Here is a 17053-nt window from a genome sequence, read left to right on the forward strand (position 1 = left end):
AAAACGATTTTTTACCATAACTTGCCCAATTTTAACTATTTTTCAATTCTGTAAATTGTTTTGAACTCCGGTTTGTTCCCTCATATTATTAAGGTTTTAAAATTTTCCATTTTCACTAACACTACTGATTTTCTTTATTATTAACAGCTATTTCAAGGGGCACATATTGTATAAATATAATATTTTGCTTCTGTAAAATGATTAAAGAAAAATTTCACTAAATTTGTCTTATCCCTATACCATCTTGATGGTAGAAACCTTTAATATGATCTAAAACAGCAACTTAATTCGATCTTGCAGAATTTATTGTATGAGATTTCAAAGGTCTACAACATTAGGTTGCAAAAATAGAAAATAATAAGTTTTTATTTGAATTTTGTTTTGTCGTTTCAAAAGTGCAGGAATTAGTTTTAAGAGAAAATATGCTCAAAAAACACATTAAATAAATTTATTTAATAAAAATTTAGAACTAAATTGGCATAAAAAACAAGATAGAAGAATAAACATAATATGCATGATAATCATTTTTTTCTATAATCTATATTCTTTGAGCCTGGGCCATGAAAATAATTTATTGCTCTACACCACATTTCCTTAGAATTATCCCGCTATAGAACTACACTGTTAAAGGAAACCATAACATTTTGTTCTTTTTTCATTTGTTTATTTTGATATTACGACATTTTTTTCAAAATTATGCACAGAATTTCAGGTTTAATGTCTTTTATGTTTAATATTCTTATATCAATTAATTTTTCATTCAAGGAACAAAAATACCTGAAAATTGACCCGGGGAAGGGGGGGGGGAAGGCATCACCATTCTTGCGTTAGAAATTTATGACAATTGTTGTATCATACATCTTTAGGATTATATGAATGAACATTCAAACTCTGTATAAAATTTTCTTATAGAAAACCCATAATTATCTTTTACGCTACTTGCACAATAATCCTCAATGAGATTTTTATTCCAATAAACCTTCAGTGTATATTGATAAATGGATAAAGGATGATAAATAATAATCTTAAATTATACTTTTGATGTTTATAAATCGCCATTTATTTGGTTAAAAAGAGGAATTGTTAACACAACTTTAAAGGGGCTGTAAGCGAAGTTTCAAGTGACCTTCTATTTAAAGAATGACATTCCTGATTCACAACGGTACCCTTTAAACCTTTAACTGATTATTAAGGATAGAGATCTAAGAGTATAAATGCCTTAAACTTTGTTTCAAAAGCCATAAAAGTGTAGTGAACACTAGCGTACTCATATGACGTCACATTTATGTCATAAATGTCCATGTGGTTTTAAAACAATCGAATATTTATGTTTATACCACTTATAGAAAGTAATATTTAATCTATATAATAAAACAAGACATTCGTATATATATATATATGTTACCTATAGCCGGCGAACGGCGGAACAAATGGGCTGACATTTTTTGTGGACACTCATGGGCGGCTGTGTTGTAGGATAAAAAAATTCGAAATTTTTTGTTATTTAAAAAAAAAAATTTCCAAGGGCAATGCCGGGCACTTCAGCTAGTATTTAATATTTTTTTAGTATTTCTTCAATTTAAAACAGTTTGCAAAGAAATTGTTGAACAATTACAAGTATTCTGTAGGTAAATAAGGAAAAGTCTGTAGTCAAGTCACTTGAGTTACGCTCACAGCCCCTAGAGTTGACCTTATCTTAATATTTAAAGCAAAAGCTATTCACAAAGTTTCCCCAAGAGAAGATTGGGTGTAGTGTAGAGCTATATTATAGATTTTACATAAGACCAAAATTGCCCTCTATTATACATTAAAAAACACAAATGCAGGGCAGTATGGCTTTTAAAAAAACAGCCAAAAAAATATCGTGCATTTTCGGGGGATGGGCACACCACTTTGAAAGTTGCATGATCCGAGCCGAGACATATCAAGAAAAAAGCATAATCGTAAATTTTTTAACAAAAAAGAAAATTAAAAAAAAATAGTTTAAATAGTAAATTTCATCTTGATTGCATAATATTTGGTTACAATAAAGTGCATTAGTGATTTTTCATTTGGAAAAAGATAATTAAAAATTTCGATACAGGAATCACAGAAAAACAGCTTAGGTAATTGCTTAGGTTTCCATTTAAAGTATTTATCCATCAATTTTAATTCAGTTTTTAAACTTCAATTTTTTTAAACCCTAAAATAAATTGAACATAAATCTGAGTTGCAAGTTTTACGATTTTGTTTTTATTGAACTATGCAAAACTTTATTCAAAGAAATAAAGAAAACGATGAAAAGATAAACAAAACCTATTAAAAAACATACACATCATATTCTTATTTTCACAATAAGAAACATTGACACTTCATGCAAATATTACAAATCACACCAGTGCTGTACCCTGAAAAGCTTTGTCTTTTTCATTTAGAATTAGATATCAATATTTATAATTTTTAAAACTGTAAGTTTCAATTGTTTTTTTTTTCTAATGCAAAAGTGACTTGCACATGTTAACAGTAGGAAAACATACAGGAATTAGCAGAGTTAAACGCGTTAAACCTAGAAAAACGACAATATCTCCCACATTATTGATTAGGTAAAGGTTTCAAGAGTACCGTTATAAATCGGGCATCTTTTTATGGCCGGAGGATCACCTAAAACTACACTTACAATCCCTGTAGGCTACTCGATGGCACTAAAACTATTTTCTTCTTTCAAAAATATTTCGCAAGACTAAATTAGTTTTTATTCAGATTATTGGTACTTATTAAAAAAAGTGATCGTTCCCTAAATTTGACTTATTCTAGTTTAAATTTTATTTGATTTAGTTTTTTCCATCTCTTTCCTGTTTGTCGCTGTCTTTCATTTTTTCAGCGTGTCTGCTTCCATTTTTAATCAACTAACTTGTTTTTTTTCTACTTCACGATCATTTTAATTCTGAAATTCAAAACATATAAAAAACAGGTTTAGGTTTTACTATATTTGAGATCATCCAGTGTTAAAAATAGAGGGGGAAAGGGACAGAAAAAGAAGAGGAAAAACAAAAAAGAAGAAGAAGAAGAAGAAGAAGAAGAAGAAGAAGAAGAAGAAGAAGAAGAAGAAGAAGAAGAAGAAGAAGAAGAAGAAGAAGAAGAAGAAGAAGAAGAAGAAGAAGAAGAAGAAGAAGAAGAANCCCCTCCTTGTTTTTCTGATCTTCTCTCACTGTGTATTTTAGTGAAGATTGGTATTCATATATTATATTATTGTCTTTCATTAGGGCAATCAGGATTAGATAGATAAATAGATAGATAGATATGTAGAAAGATATTTAGATAGATAGATATTTAGATAGATAAATAGATAGATAGATAGATAGTTAGAATACAAGTTTGTAGCTATAACTTCTTTTTCGCAAGACCGCCATGATTTACCTTTAGATTTATCTTGCAAATCTCTCTTTTAAGATTTTATCTTTCAAAACTCTCTTGTAAGAAGATGTTTTGCAAATATCTCCCATATATTTCCTCTTGCAAATCTTTACCATACAATTTCATCTTGAGATTTATTTTAAAAATCTCTTTCTGTAAATTTTAACTTACAAATATCTTCATGTATATTTTATTTTGCAAATCCCTTAATTTGATTTGATCTGATAAATCTCATCTTTTAGATTATATCTTAAAAATATCTGTTTGAAGACCTTATTTTAACTTGCAAATTTCTTCACTTTATATTTTATCTTGCAAATCTCTCCCTGTAGATTTTATCTCACAAATATTATCTTTTAGATTTTATCTTGGAAGTATCTCCTTTTGAATGTTTTATCTTGTAAATATTATCTTTTGTATTTTAACTTCCAAATCTCTTCCTTTAGATGAAAATATCTTCCTTTGAATATTTTGTCTGACAAATTTCTCGTTCTCCTTTCAGCTTTTAAATTCCCAATTTCTTTCTTTAAATTTTATCTTGCAAATCTCTTCAATTTAGATTTTATCTTGCAAATCTCTTCAATTTAGATTTTATCTTGCAAATATCTCCCTTAAGATTTTATCTTTCTTAAGATTTTACCTTGCAAATCTCTACCTCTACTTTACATCTTTCTCCCGATTTTATCTTTCAAATATCTTCCTTTAGATTATATCTTTCTTAAGATTTTATCGTGCAAATTTCCACCTTTAGAAATCATAACTTTCTTTCGATTTTATCTTAAAAATATCTTCCTTTAGATTTAATCTTCCTAAATGTCGTAAGAATTTAGCTTTTTTCCCCATTCGCTAGCCAGAGCTATTATTGATCTCAAATAGATAGATTATATATCATAAAAATAAAGAATATTTCAATGCATATTTCTATTCTGATATTGTATTTTTAAAACATAACAATAGAAGTAGGATCTCTTTTTATAGACTCTTTGAAAAAAATTCTAAATTCAAGCCACCTCCCCCTCCTGGGTCAGTGAAATCATGGGCCCCAATGGGTGCTACCCCCCTAGAAAGAAAACTTTTGTCCGTAAGATCGACATTTCAAAATAACTAACAGAATGTTAGGGATAAAAAATGTGTGTGAAATCTCTAACGTTCTGTTCATGATTTTGAACAAAATGTCCCTAGGTTCAAAATGGTTTTGGTGTAGTTCAATATTACCAACAAAACGTTAAGTTTTTTATCCAATAAACCTAATTACGGGAAAAGTGATCAGACTCAAATATTTTTGGCAAATCACATTAATCCCCCGGAAAGGGTTATCGCCAGTCAAAATTGAATTTTTTTATATCTTGGAAATCCATTATTTTGAACAGATAAATGCGCGAAATCTGTAGTTTTATGAGGTTCAACCAAATGGTGGCTTGAATAGGCATCATTTAAGAGTTAAGAGTTACGCGAAGCGCCCCAAATGCCAAGTTTCTGTATCCTGTCCCTATTTGTATGAGGCCTGTATAGAACTGAAGGGTGCGGAGGTTACCGAGGATTCCAACAGGTTCTTCAGCCTCTAAACCTCCGGTAGATAGATAGATAAACCTCGAGGATACCAGGGGGAGGAGGAGGGCACACCAAGGAATAAAAATGACAAAATAATAAACTACAATGTGCAAATAAATCTTTAAATCGCATTTCAATTCTGTTTGGATATTATGTTAAAGTTGTTTACTGGGACTGTATAAGATGTACTTCTAAGTGATTTTCCATATATGGAGTGAACTATCCGATTTACATTGGTACCTTTATAAGCTTTGTCTGATAAAAATGAATGAGATATCCATTTTTTCTCCTTAAAACTTGATTACCCACGTTGTGGTTTCTCCATGTATAGAACGTCATGTGACACTTTCAGATATTGTTAGAATAAAATTAAACGAGGATGTGCAACAACAGTATTGATCAGATGAAGATTTAAAGGGTATATCATTCAAAATCGACCCTGCAGTCTTAAAAATGTTCAAAGCAGTCTGATTCTATGTGGCATTGATTGACAAAGTGTGCCTCAAAAACAAGCTTAATTTATCAATCACGTGTCAATAATTTAGTGTTACCTGCTTTGAATCTATATATAAATTTGGCTTGTCTGTCTGTTTGTTTGTGTGTCTGTTTGTTTGTATCCAATAAACGTCAAAACGGCTGAACCGATCGGGCCCAAATTTTTTGTGGGACATCACGTGACCACAGGGAAGGTTTATGAATGATCTAAATTTCAAATATTTGTCTCCATCAAAATTCTATCTTCATTAAATTTTTGAAAATTTTGAAAATCCACGAAGTTTTTTGTGAAAATCCGCGAATTATTTTTGTTTTGTTTTACGATGTACACAAAGAGAACATGTTCACAATTAATTTAGAAGATGGGCGCGAAGCGCCCTATAAGGCTAGTATTATACATTCAGATAATTTATGGTTATATTAAACAATTTCAAATCTGAACGAAAATCTTTATTTCACTGATAATTTTGGATGCACAAAAGTACGAAATGGCAGACGACATTCTGAAAAAAGGTTCATGAACAAATAAAAGGATCATAACAAAAAAAGAACATTTATATACTAGTAATAAAGACGAAATTCAGAGTGACTTTGCAGGTTTAAACTTTGGTATTTAGAATCCTTTATCTTGAATACTTGATCTCGATATCCAATGTGGGCCCTTTCAAAATTTAAGGATTTCTTCATTTTTGTTATCTAAAATTTCAAAATGTTAGATCCTTCATATGTTTACAGTATTTGTGTGTGTCTTTAAAAAAATCTAAAACCCTTAAAAATTTTCGAAAAAACTAATTAATTTCTTGCTCATCACTATGTCTATATTCAGAGAATCTCATATCATATCGGATTATCACCAAGCTTTTAAGCTAGAATACGCACATAATACTCAAAAATACTAGTGTTTTCTGCCATGCAGTTTTTTAGTTATCCTTATATTACTTTTTAAAATGATTTGATCTTTTTATGTCTTGTAATTTGTCCCAAAAGTCGGAATGAAGAGCTATAAAGGATCGAATGTGATGTGGTACACCCTGTATGTAAGTAAGTATATGTGATGTGGTACACCCTGTATGTAAGTAAGTATATGCAATACATGAAACTCTGATTTCTGCAAGAGGTTGCGTGATGCTACTAAGAGAATCGAGGAATGTACCAGAGAACAGAAAAACTTGCTTAATTTCTTATACAAAATAATGTAAGAACATTGCAATAGGAATTCTACAGGACGGAACTTATAAATCGATTCAAATCATTTAGGATATTCTTTTACATCCATTTCTACAGCGAGGCCCATAAAACTGTGGAAAAGGAAGACGACTGTTATTGGTAAACTCAAGCCATGATTTTGAATAGACCTATAGACATGCATAAACCACAGCACTTGTACACTCTACACAGTGCCCATTTCATTGTCTGTCTGTCTGTTTTTCTATCCGTTTAAATCAAATAAAAGTCAAAACGGCTAAACCGATTAGGCCCAAATTTTGTGTGGGACCTGACCTCACATGACCCCAGGATAGGTTTATGAAATTATGAATGATCAAAATTTCAAATTAGCTTCCAAAAATTTGATTTTCATTAAATTTTGAGAATTTGCGAACTATTCTGGATGTTTTACAATGTATACGAAGAAAAAGTGTTTAATCTAAATAGCTGAAAGTCCATAGTATATATATACTTAAGTTGTCTATTTGAATCCAAAAAAAAATCAAAACGGCTGAATCGATCGAGCCCAATTTTACGTGAGACTTCACATGATCCTAAGGAAGGTTTATGGATGATCATTAAATTTTAAAAATCCGCGAATTTTTTTTCAAATACGCGAACTTTTTTTGTTATGGTTTTACAAAGTGTACAAAGAGAAAATGTACACATTTGAAAAAGACCCGCGCCCTGAAAGCCTAGTTTGAAATCAAACAGCATAAAAGAAGAAAGGAGAAAATTATGAAATATTTCTTAAAATAGGGTTAGGAAACATTTAAATGCAAATATTTAATATTTGCTAATTCTGTTTTAAGAAATATGTCTATCTTCTAGAATAATGCTTTTAAAACTGAAATTTGTTTTTACGAAACCTTAATGATGATGGATGATCTAAATATGTAAAAAATAAACTATAATTTTTTCTTTCTCCAAAACTACAAAATGTGAAAACAAACACCTCGTTATGATAATATACCTTCCCGTTTATACAACGTCATGTTTATAAAGCTGGATGGAATAAACCTGCAACAAATTTTTCATCATGCATAATAAACAATAATGAACAATAATCCCGGTTTTTTACTAAAATTATCTTTGAACTTTAAGAATTCTTTTAGTGTTATGTCTTAGTGTCTTTATATTAAAAACAGACGACTGAAACTATTGTTTAACCTTTGCTGTCTCTGAGTAATTAAAATTTCGTATTTTGCAGATTAGTGCTGTGAATTTTAATTAATCGATTTTTTTCACAATAACACCCAGAAAACTCTGGAATAGAAAGACGAATTTACAGTAATACTTAATGATGTTGTTACAAAGCAAAAAGTTTTACTAGACACTCATTAAATCACTCATTTAGTGAAATGGTCTGTTTAAACTTCACAATTGCTGTGTCTCATGCTCATTGGACTAATTAAAGTCATAAGTGGTCTAAATGTCGTCTTTCTTTTCACAGTTTTCTGGTTATACCTGTATTAAAACACTAAAAAGTTGATTTTCTATAGGATGCTTATATTACATATCTATATACAGGGTGTCATTTTGATCTTGCCGATTTTTAAATTGCTATAACTTTGTTATTGATCGGAATTTTTCCAATCTGTAAAAAAAATTGAGTAATCAAAATATGAACGTTTTTTGTATGCAATGAAAATTCACAATTCTAAAACCAAAAATGCGCAAATTCAGTTAAAGTTATCTTTGCTTCCTTAGAAAACACCATATTGGAATATGGCTCAAATAAACTGAATTTGCTAACATATAGTTGCAATCTCTGTTTGTCTTTTTGTTTTTCCGATCATAACTTAGAAACCCCTTTACCGATTTGCCTCAAACTTAGATTAGGGACCTCAAGAGAACCGCGGGAATGTTCTTAGTTTGGTTTTGAGAGTCAAAGTTGAGTGGGTCGATTTTTATAGCGAAAAGTTAGTTTCCCGGTAAAAAAAGCGTTAAAGTGCGGGTAAACGGCGGGATTAACTATGAGTACCCTGTACAACGCTGGGTTTCCAAGCTAGTATTTTATGTATATACAGGATGATTCAATAAACATAAAAATTGAGTAACGATTTTGATATCGTCAAATTATCCATGATTTTTGATAGCTCCTGAGTTAAGTTTAGAATTTGCATGTTTATGTTGTGATTGCATAGGATTGTACTTAGTAAGACAAGCTAATTTTGTTTACACTCAAAGTAAACTTGTCAGTCTTAACTGTTCATCTTGAATTGAGATCAATTGTCAGTTATATATATATATATATAGAGCGAAATATCCACAAAGAATGAGACTCTAATGAGGACCTGAATCGATTGAGATCGGAGAAAGGGTAGAGATCAATTGTCAGTTATATTTATATATAGAGTAATATCCACAAATGATGGGGACCTGAAATAAGAATTATTGTAACCTCTTCAGAGTAATATCCACAAATGATGGGGACCTGAAATAAGAATTATTGTAACCTCTTCAGAGTAATATCCACAAATGATGGGGACCTGAAATAAGAATTATTGTAGCCTCTTCAGTCCTCATACGGACCCAGAGCTAAGATGTAACCAGTATGAGCTCAATAGCTCGGTATAGGGATAGTTCCATAGATGTAACCCCTTCTGTTCTCATACGAACCCGGAGCTAAACTCAGAGTGGATAGTTCTAATGATGTAACCAATTCAGTTCTCATACGGACCCGGAGCTAAGTACTCCGGCCTATAAACAAGACAACGCATTAGCGTTTTTTTATATAGCTATGGGTCAGACAGACAGTGGGACAGATGACAAGTCTCCTCATCTATATCATGTAGGGATATTTATCCATTAAGAAATGCACTCCTCGTGGAAAAGCAAGCCACCGTTGAATTCTTCCAATAGGGGATAGACACGGGCTTGAAAACAAGGCATGACCTGCGCTAAAACCGAAACGAGATCAGTTGTGACCTAGGGGAAGAAGAGTTACCCAAATCAAGGCGAATGAAAGGCGGAGAATCCACCACGATAGCTCCTGCTTTCTACGAGTCAATGATTCATTAGTATCATTTTATTTGTTTACCTTTTACTTTTAAATACATTTTTTCCTATGCGTCAGTTTTAGGCTTTATTATTTACTTTATATCATACTACTTTTTAATGGTAATATTATGATAAGTTTATAGTTGAAGGCAAAAAATACGCTTTATAAATTTCATATTGTCTCACAACACTTTAAATATCAAAATAAGTTTCCGATACAATAAATGTTAGATACTTCGTTTGGAAGCATATATTACTTTGCTAGTGTCGTTAAACGATCGTTTTTTATTTCGTTTTTCAATCGTTTTCAAAAACTATCGTTACCGAAGAGTCGTCGTTAACGATCGTTAATAAAACAAAAAAAACGATCGTTTTAAAAACGACCATTTTTAAAAACGAACTTTAAAAAACGATCGTTTCATTTTCGATTTTTCGTAGTCGTTTTCATAACGAAACGATTTTTTTCAAAAAATTGAAAACGTTAACATCTCTACCTGAAGCACGGGAAAAAATTAAATAAAAAATTAATCTATATTATAGTAAATATGAATTGAACAAACACATTAAAATAGGACATACAATATTTTACGGTTATAAAAGATTTATAAATCGTACTTGCTTTAAGAAAAACTGTATTTCATATATACATCAAAAACTATTTTTTTAAATTAAAATAGTAAAAATTAGCTTAGAAATTATGGTGGATTATTGCTATACAGTTTAATGTATTGTTTTGTGCTGTACTGCAGTTTTATCATAACAATTATCAAGCAGTACTAACTACTAATATAGTATACTAATTCTCTACAGTATAGAACTCAACTAGTCAGGGACGTATACAGGGGGGTTAGGGGGCCTGAATCTCCCCCTGAGTTGATATAAAAATATAGCTTCAGTTAAAAAGATTAACCCCCCCCTGGAAAATCTTGTATACGCCCGACTTGTTTATGAACACTATTGTACGAATGTACACTAAAGTACTGCACTAGAAGCTTCTCTACAGTGCCGCATTGTATATTCCCAAATGTGCACCACAAGCGGGACAACTGTGCGTCACCTAAATAAAATATATAGAGGTCAAATTTAATGAATACCCAGAAGCACAGTGAGAACCAAAAAACTATGGAATAGGAAGACGACTTTTAAACTCAACGTTTGACTTTGAATAGTCCAATGAACATGAAATAAACCAATTGTGCAGTGTAAACAGACCCATTTCACTCAATAAGAGATATAAATTTAATAATTTATCGGTGAAACTATTTTAAGTTTAACAACATCAAAAACTCTTAAATATTGTTATAATGTCGTCTTCCGTTTCACACGTTTTCTGGTTCTCACCGCTACTGCTCTAGTGTAGAAAAAGTGCATTGCATTTGGTTCAACTATCCATACCTAGTTAAACTACTTCTTCATATTTATTAAATTCAACCGTTGATAACACTTCGCTTATACATAACTTTCAATATTAATTTTTGTTTTACTAAAAGTGAAATAGAAGCGGGCCGGGGCGAGGAGAGGTGGACATTTCATTTTTTCAATATAAATTTTTTTAATGGTTGAAATCAGTATTTAAAAGTGATATGTTAGGGCACTTAAAAAAATAGTATCTTAAAAAATATCAGAAAGATTTTGATTGTAATTTGAAACTTATAATTATATTATCTCTAAAAACATTTAGAGGGAACTAGTTTTGAAATAGTTCCATGCAAATTACAAAATTCTTGGCGAAATTTTATAATCAAAAGCAAAACAGACGACGAGAATTCCATTGTTTTCTGGTTCTCATCGTAAATACCACCCTCTCCGTCCTTGGATCAAGAAGAAGTTAAACCATCTAGACAACTGTTGAACCACTTCTAATAAACTTAAACCGGCGTAAAAGAGAAATGGTTAAACTAAGTATATCAGATCAACGACTTTTCGTAATTCATAAAATCTGGTCCCGAAGTACTTTAAAATGATCATTAAAAAGTCATCATAGGCTTTGAATTCAATGAAACTGATTAAATCATTAAAAATTAAACTTTTAACCTCTTTATAAAAAATATCATAAATAAAATAAAAAATACCGTTTGTAAATTTTCAATGCAGCAGGGTATACACGCACACGGCCAACATCTAGAATTATAGAAAATATTTTATTCTAAACTTTTTTATTTCCGTGATTAAAGGGACTGTATACGTATTTTTAAACCCTCTATTTATAAAGAGAATATAGTTGAAAGAATTTCATTATGACAATCAACTCCATTATTTCTATAGCAATTCCCTTGTATAGAGAGACCACAACGTGAAAATGAGAAACTTGTATACCTGACTCATACTTGATATTAATCGAAATTGAAATCAAAAGTCGTCTTCACTGTATTGATATATGCGACGACGACTGTAGTATATATTTACCCAAATAAAAAGAGAAGAACACCAAGAACCCAGGCTATAGCTGATGGTTCTTTATCTGTTACAGTTCTAACAGTTAGGAGACAGCATGGACATGACACATCTACAGGTCTAGATAGATAGATAGATAGATAGATAGATAGATAGATAGAAAGATAGATAGATAGATAGATAGATAGATAGATAGATAGATAGATAGATAGATAGATAGATAGATAGATTAAAAAAGATAGATAGGTAAACTTATGTATTATGTTTCTTTTCAAGGATATAATTAACTATGAAGAGAGGGATATGGTTTGCTCACAAATTAATCAAATGTGACGTATACGGGCAGCTCTAGAACTGGTTTTAATGCAAACAAACAACTTTAAGAAATAGCTCAGGCCCGGCATTCCCGCTCTAATGATTGTTAAAAGTTTTAATACTAATTACAACTAAGCATAGTTCGTTTAATGTAAAAATACGTCACAATCAATGTTAACAACATTATCCCTCTCTCATGTTCTACTCTTATTAAATATTTATAAGCATCTTCTTATCATATTAAAGAGACTGTAAGCGTGATTTCAAGTGATTCTCCAATTACCGATTCACATCGGTACCCTTGAAACTTTTGTCTTATAAATAATATGGAAAATAGTATTGTTTTTAGATTTAAAAGGGTTTATTTCAGATAAATACGATGTGCTCTTCTGCAGTGACATACATACGTAATTAACTTTTGTAGGAAACCACAATTGGAAGTAATCAGTTTTCAAAAATATAAATATGGGTATATTATTCATGCTTGAGCATAAAAAGCTTTAAGGGTACCGTTGTGAATCGGGTATCGCCAATTTTGCATGAAGGGTCACTTAAAATCACGTTTACAGCCTCTAAAGCTTTTAATTATTGTTATTTCTATTTGTTCGTGTCTAGCAGAATTCCTTTAAAAAAGGAAGTACAAATAAAATAAAAAATTTTTTTGTTCATGATAAATTAGATTACTGCCGACAATAAAAATAATAAAATTAATTTAATAAGAAATACCTTGGCCCGAGAATATCAGTGACATAGACGACCTATAATAAAGAGATTGTTCGCCCAATTTTAAAATATTGTTTTAAGGAAGTGTTCGCGAAAAGAGAAAGAAAGCATAAATAACTGTCATCAATTTTTTCTGATGTTTCAGTAAAAATATCAGACCTAATTTTGTGTTCGATCTACAGGATATGTTTATAATTATTCTCTTTTTTGGATTAGGACATGTCAGTAAATATAGTTAATCGGTTAAATATAAACCATTAGTAATAATTAAAAAAAGATTTTTTTAAAAATATTTCTGTGATTAAATAAAATTAAAAATTAAAATTTACAAAAAGTAAACAATTGACAGGTGTACTTTAGAATATTTTAAATTATTTTTATAAAAAAAAAAATTTTCCTGTATATCTCTTATCTACTGATCTTTACAAACACATTCATATTAAGACTTGTAAGAAAGGGCAACTTGAAGGTCAATATGATAACTAAAAATGCACACCAGAGTATACTTTTGCGAAAAGTTAAATTTTTAATTTAATTTTTTTTGCCGATAACGTTCAATATGAAAACTAAGAATCTAACCTGCGACCCGGACTCCCCGGACTCATGTAACTGATGACGTCGACGATCCTGAGACGGTGACAATCTTCCTGTTGGAGGCGGCATATTTCCAGCTTTTGGAGGCGGTATATTTCCGTTCTTGTGAGGCGATATATTTCCGTTCTTGTGAGGCGATATATTTCCGGTTTTGGAAGATGAATTATCATCGGCTGATTGAGTTTCCGACAGCGGAGTCACGGGGCTTTCCTCCACAGGCGGGGACTGGTTTTCCTCCCCAGGCGGGGACTGGTTTTCCGGCTTCAGGTATGGATAAATACTTGCCGGTGGTGGATACTGATTTATCGGCGGAGCCACAACTCCTTTAGGAGAAATAATTGCCTCATCGTAACTTGGCGGAGAAAAGAACAACTTGGTGTTCACGTCTTTGTCCTTAAAGTTTTTTGCTTAATCATTCATTATTGAGAAATAAATCAAATAGAAAATTTACAATTAACATTATGTAATTATAATATATATGTAATTCTGTTTTTGGATTGAATTATGAATTGATTATATTCAACAAACATTATTTAATTTTTTATTTTTTATTATCTTTTTATTGAAAAACTTCAGAATTGTAAAAGTTTGAAATTATAAAAAAATGAAAACCTGGTTTATTTTCCGAGTCTTTAAACCAGTGTCAGATGAAGACAGCATTTGAGTAGAATTGGATGGAGTGGGATTGGATGGAGTGGGATTGGATGGAGTGGGATTGGATACAGTAGATTGTGATGGAGTTGAATTGGATGTAATAGGATTTGATACAGTAGATAGCGTTGGAGTTGAAATGGATGGAGTAGGATTGGATGGAGCTGAATTGGATGGAGTAGGATTGGATACAGTAGATAGCGATGGATTTGAATTGGATGGGGTAGGATTTGAATGAGTTGGATTGGATGGAGTAGGATTTGATTGAGTTGAATTGGATGGAGTAGGAATGGATGGAGTAAGTATCGAAACATTATATAACGATTGAGTAGGATTGGATGGAGCGGGTGAAATATTACGTTCAAACATTGTTTCTGAAATTTATTTAACATCATAATTCATTAATGGGATTAAAATGAAAATAATTGTATCATCGTAAACTTTTTATAACTTTTAGAACATCTATTTAACTATATAGATTACATCTTAAAAGTTCTATGTATATTCTTTTTTTTTGCAGATAATACAGAAAATAGAAAATTGATATTACAAGCATTTAAGAAGCTTTTTTATTTATTTTTTTAATCGAGAATTAACGATTCTTTTCTTCGTTTTTTCAAAGTTTTAAGTTAAATATTGTAAAAATAAAATTATATTGTTTTTCACAAAAACAGATAAAATAGATTCTAAAGAAAAATTCAAAATTAGATGAATTCGTTAAAACTGCAAATCTGCGGTGGGTTTTTTGAAACTTTTAGATCAAAATGGATAAAATTTACAAATTTTATTAAAGCTAAAATTATACCTTTATATGTATCTTTCTCAGTGAAAGGATAATGTCCTACTATTTTAAGATCAGTGTAAATTTAGGGAACCAGACATGAAACCAGACGTCAGGGTAAATAGGGAAGATAAATAAATCTTGTATGAAAGTCTATCCATAGAAAAATAAACAAACGCTGTATTGAATTTAAAATTCGTTAAAGAGAATTATATATTTTTATTATATATCAGAGCAGTTTCAATCCTTCGTTCTTCGAGGTAGCCTTCGACAAAATATTGTCCAACTGTTTTATTTCAAAATAACTATCTGACTGATCATATTTTTAATGATAAAAACTAACTTAAAACCCAGCACTGCTAGCACTACTCAAATATTAGGTCTTTTAGATTTCTCAAATTGTTCAAAAAATCTGATCTTTTTATGTTTTTCCTTGACCAAATATTGGTTAATTCACATTGAGAACTAAATCTAATGTGTACATCCAAGAAAATTAAATGCGAGAGCAAAATTTGGCTTGTTTTGTGACTCAAAGAAGTTCGTATAGATAGATAGATAGATAGATAGATAGATAGATATCACCGGAGGGATTTTAGTTTCACTGGAGGGGTTTGAAAAAATGCTTTTTACAATTTAAAACTTTACGCTGGGTGATTTACATTCCACTGGAGGGATTCAGATATCTTTCCAGGGGGGTTATAATTCCACTGGAGGGATTCAGATATCTTTCCTGGGGGGTTATAATTCCACTGGAGGGATTCAGTTGTCCTTCCCAGGGGTTTATAATTCCACTGGAAGGATTCAAATATCCTTCCTGGGGGGTTATCATTCCACTGGAGGGATTCAGTTATCCTTCCTAGGGGTTTATAATTCCACTGGAAGGATTCAAATATCCTTCCTGGGGGTTTATAATTCCACTGGAGGGATTCAAATATCCTTCCTGGGGGGTTATCATTCCACTGGAGGGATTCAGTTATCCTTCCTAGGGGTTTATAATTCCACTGGAAGGATTCAAATATCCTTCCTGGGGGTTTATAATTCCACTGGAGGGATTCAGATACCCTTCTTAGGGGGTTGTAATTCCAATGGAGGGATTCAGATATCTTTCCAGGGGGTTATAATTCCATAGGAGGGATTCAGTTATCCTCCCTGGGGGATTAAAATTCCACTGTAGGGATTCAGATATCTTTCCAGGGGGGTTAAAAGTCCACTGGAGGGATTCAGATATCCTTCCTGGGGGTTTAAAATATTCCTCCAGTGGAACTATAAACCCCTTTAAAGGGATATTTGAATCCCTCTAATTCTTGAAACTATTTGCTTTTAACAAGATCAAATACACACAAGGATGCTAAAATGTTGTATTTCTATATTCATAGTTGGTGTTTTTATCAATAATCGTTTTTTAAAGGGCAAGTAAACATTTTTAAAGAATTGAAAATTCCTGCAGCATACGAACATTTCTTCTTTTTTTGAAAGTACATAGGAAATAGTAGTCAACGCCACTTTTTTTTTTAACTTCACTGGAAGATATTTTTCTACGAAAAGCTATTTATCTGATCTAATTTTAAACAGAACATTTAGATTAGAAACAGGGAGTAAGGAATTGGAGGGGATATAACTGACGCGGTTCGCCCACCATGTGATTATACATGCTTTGCAGACGGGTACTTCATTTGAATAAGAAATATTTGTCTGATGTACAGTTACCGCGTATACAATAACCTTATCCGAATATTACTTATACAAATGGAGTACCAATCTGCAAAGCATGTATAATCATATGGTAGGGCGAACCGCGTCAGTTATATCTCCCTTCTATTCCTTACTCCCTGATTAGAAAGCTTAACAGCCTATATTGCAATGAAGCATGCATCTACAGAGTGGTATGTCAGATTCATACGGTACTCTTTTAAACTAAATGAGAGGACTAATGGGCCCGGGAAACAC

General features: G+C 31.4%; 1 protein-coding gene across 1 annotated transcript; it reads right to left on the minus strand.

The window, feature by feature from the left end:
* Positions 1 to 10212: 10212 nt before the first annotated feature.
* Positions 10213 to 14696, minus strand: LOC111700065 (flocculation protein FLO11). The gene is made up of 6 exons (XM_023470882.1): positions 14287 to 14696; positions 13660 to 14067; positions 13084 to 13115; positions 12055 to 12162; positions 11721 to 11769; positions 10213 to 10705 (listed from the first exon to the last, which is right to left on the minus strand). The coding sequence occupies exons 1-6, from the start codon at positions 14692 to 14694 to the stop codon at positions 10646 to 10648; spliced, it is 1065 nt and encodes a 354-aa protein (XP_023326650.1). The 5' UTR covers positions 14695 to 14696; the 3' UTR covers positions 10213 to 10645.
* Between the last annotated feature and the right edge of the window lie 2357 nt (positions 14697 to 17053).

This window comes from Eurytemora carolleeae, unplaced genomic scaffold (assembly GCF_000591075.1).
Source record: "Eurytemora carolleeae unplaced genomic scaffold, Eaff_2.0 scaffold92, whole genome shotgun sequence".
Taxonomy (NCBI): domain Eukaryota; kingdom Metazoa; phylum Arthropoda; class Copepoda; order Calanoida; family Temoridae; genus Eurytemora; species Eurytemora carolleeae.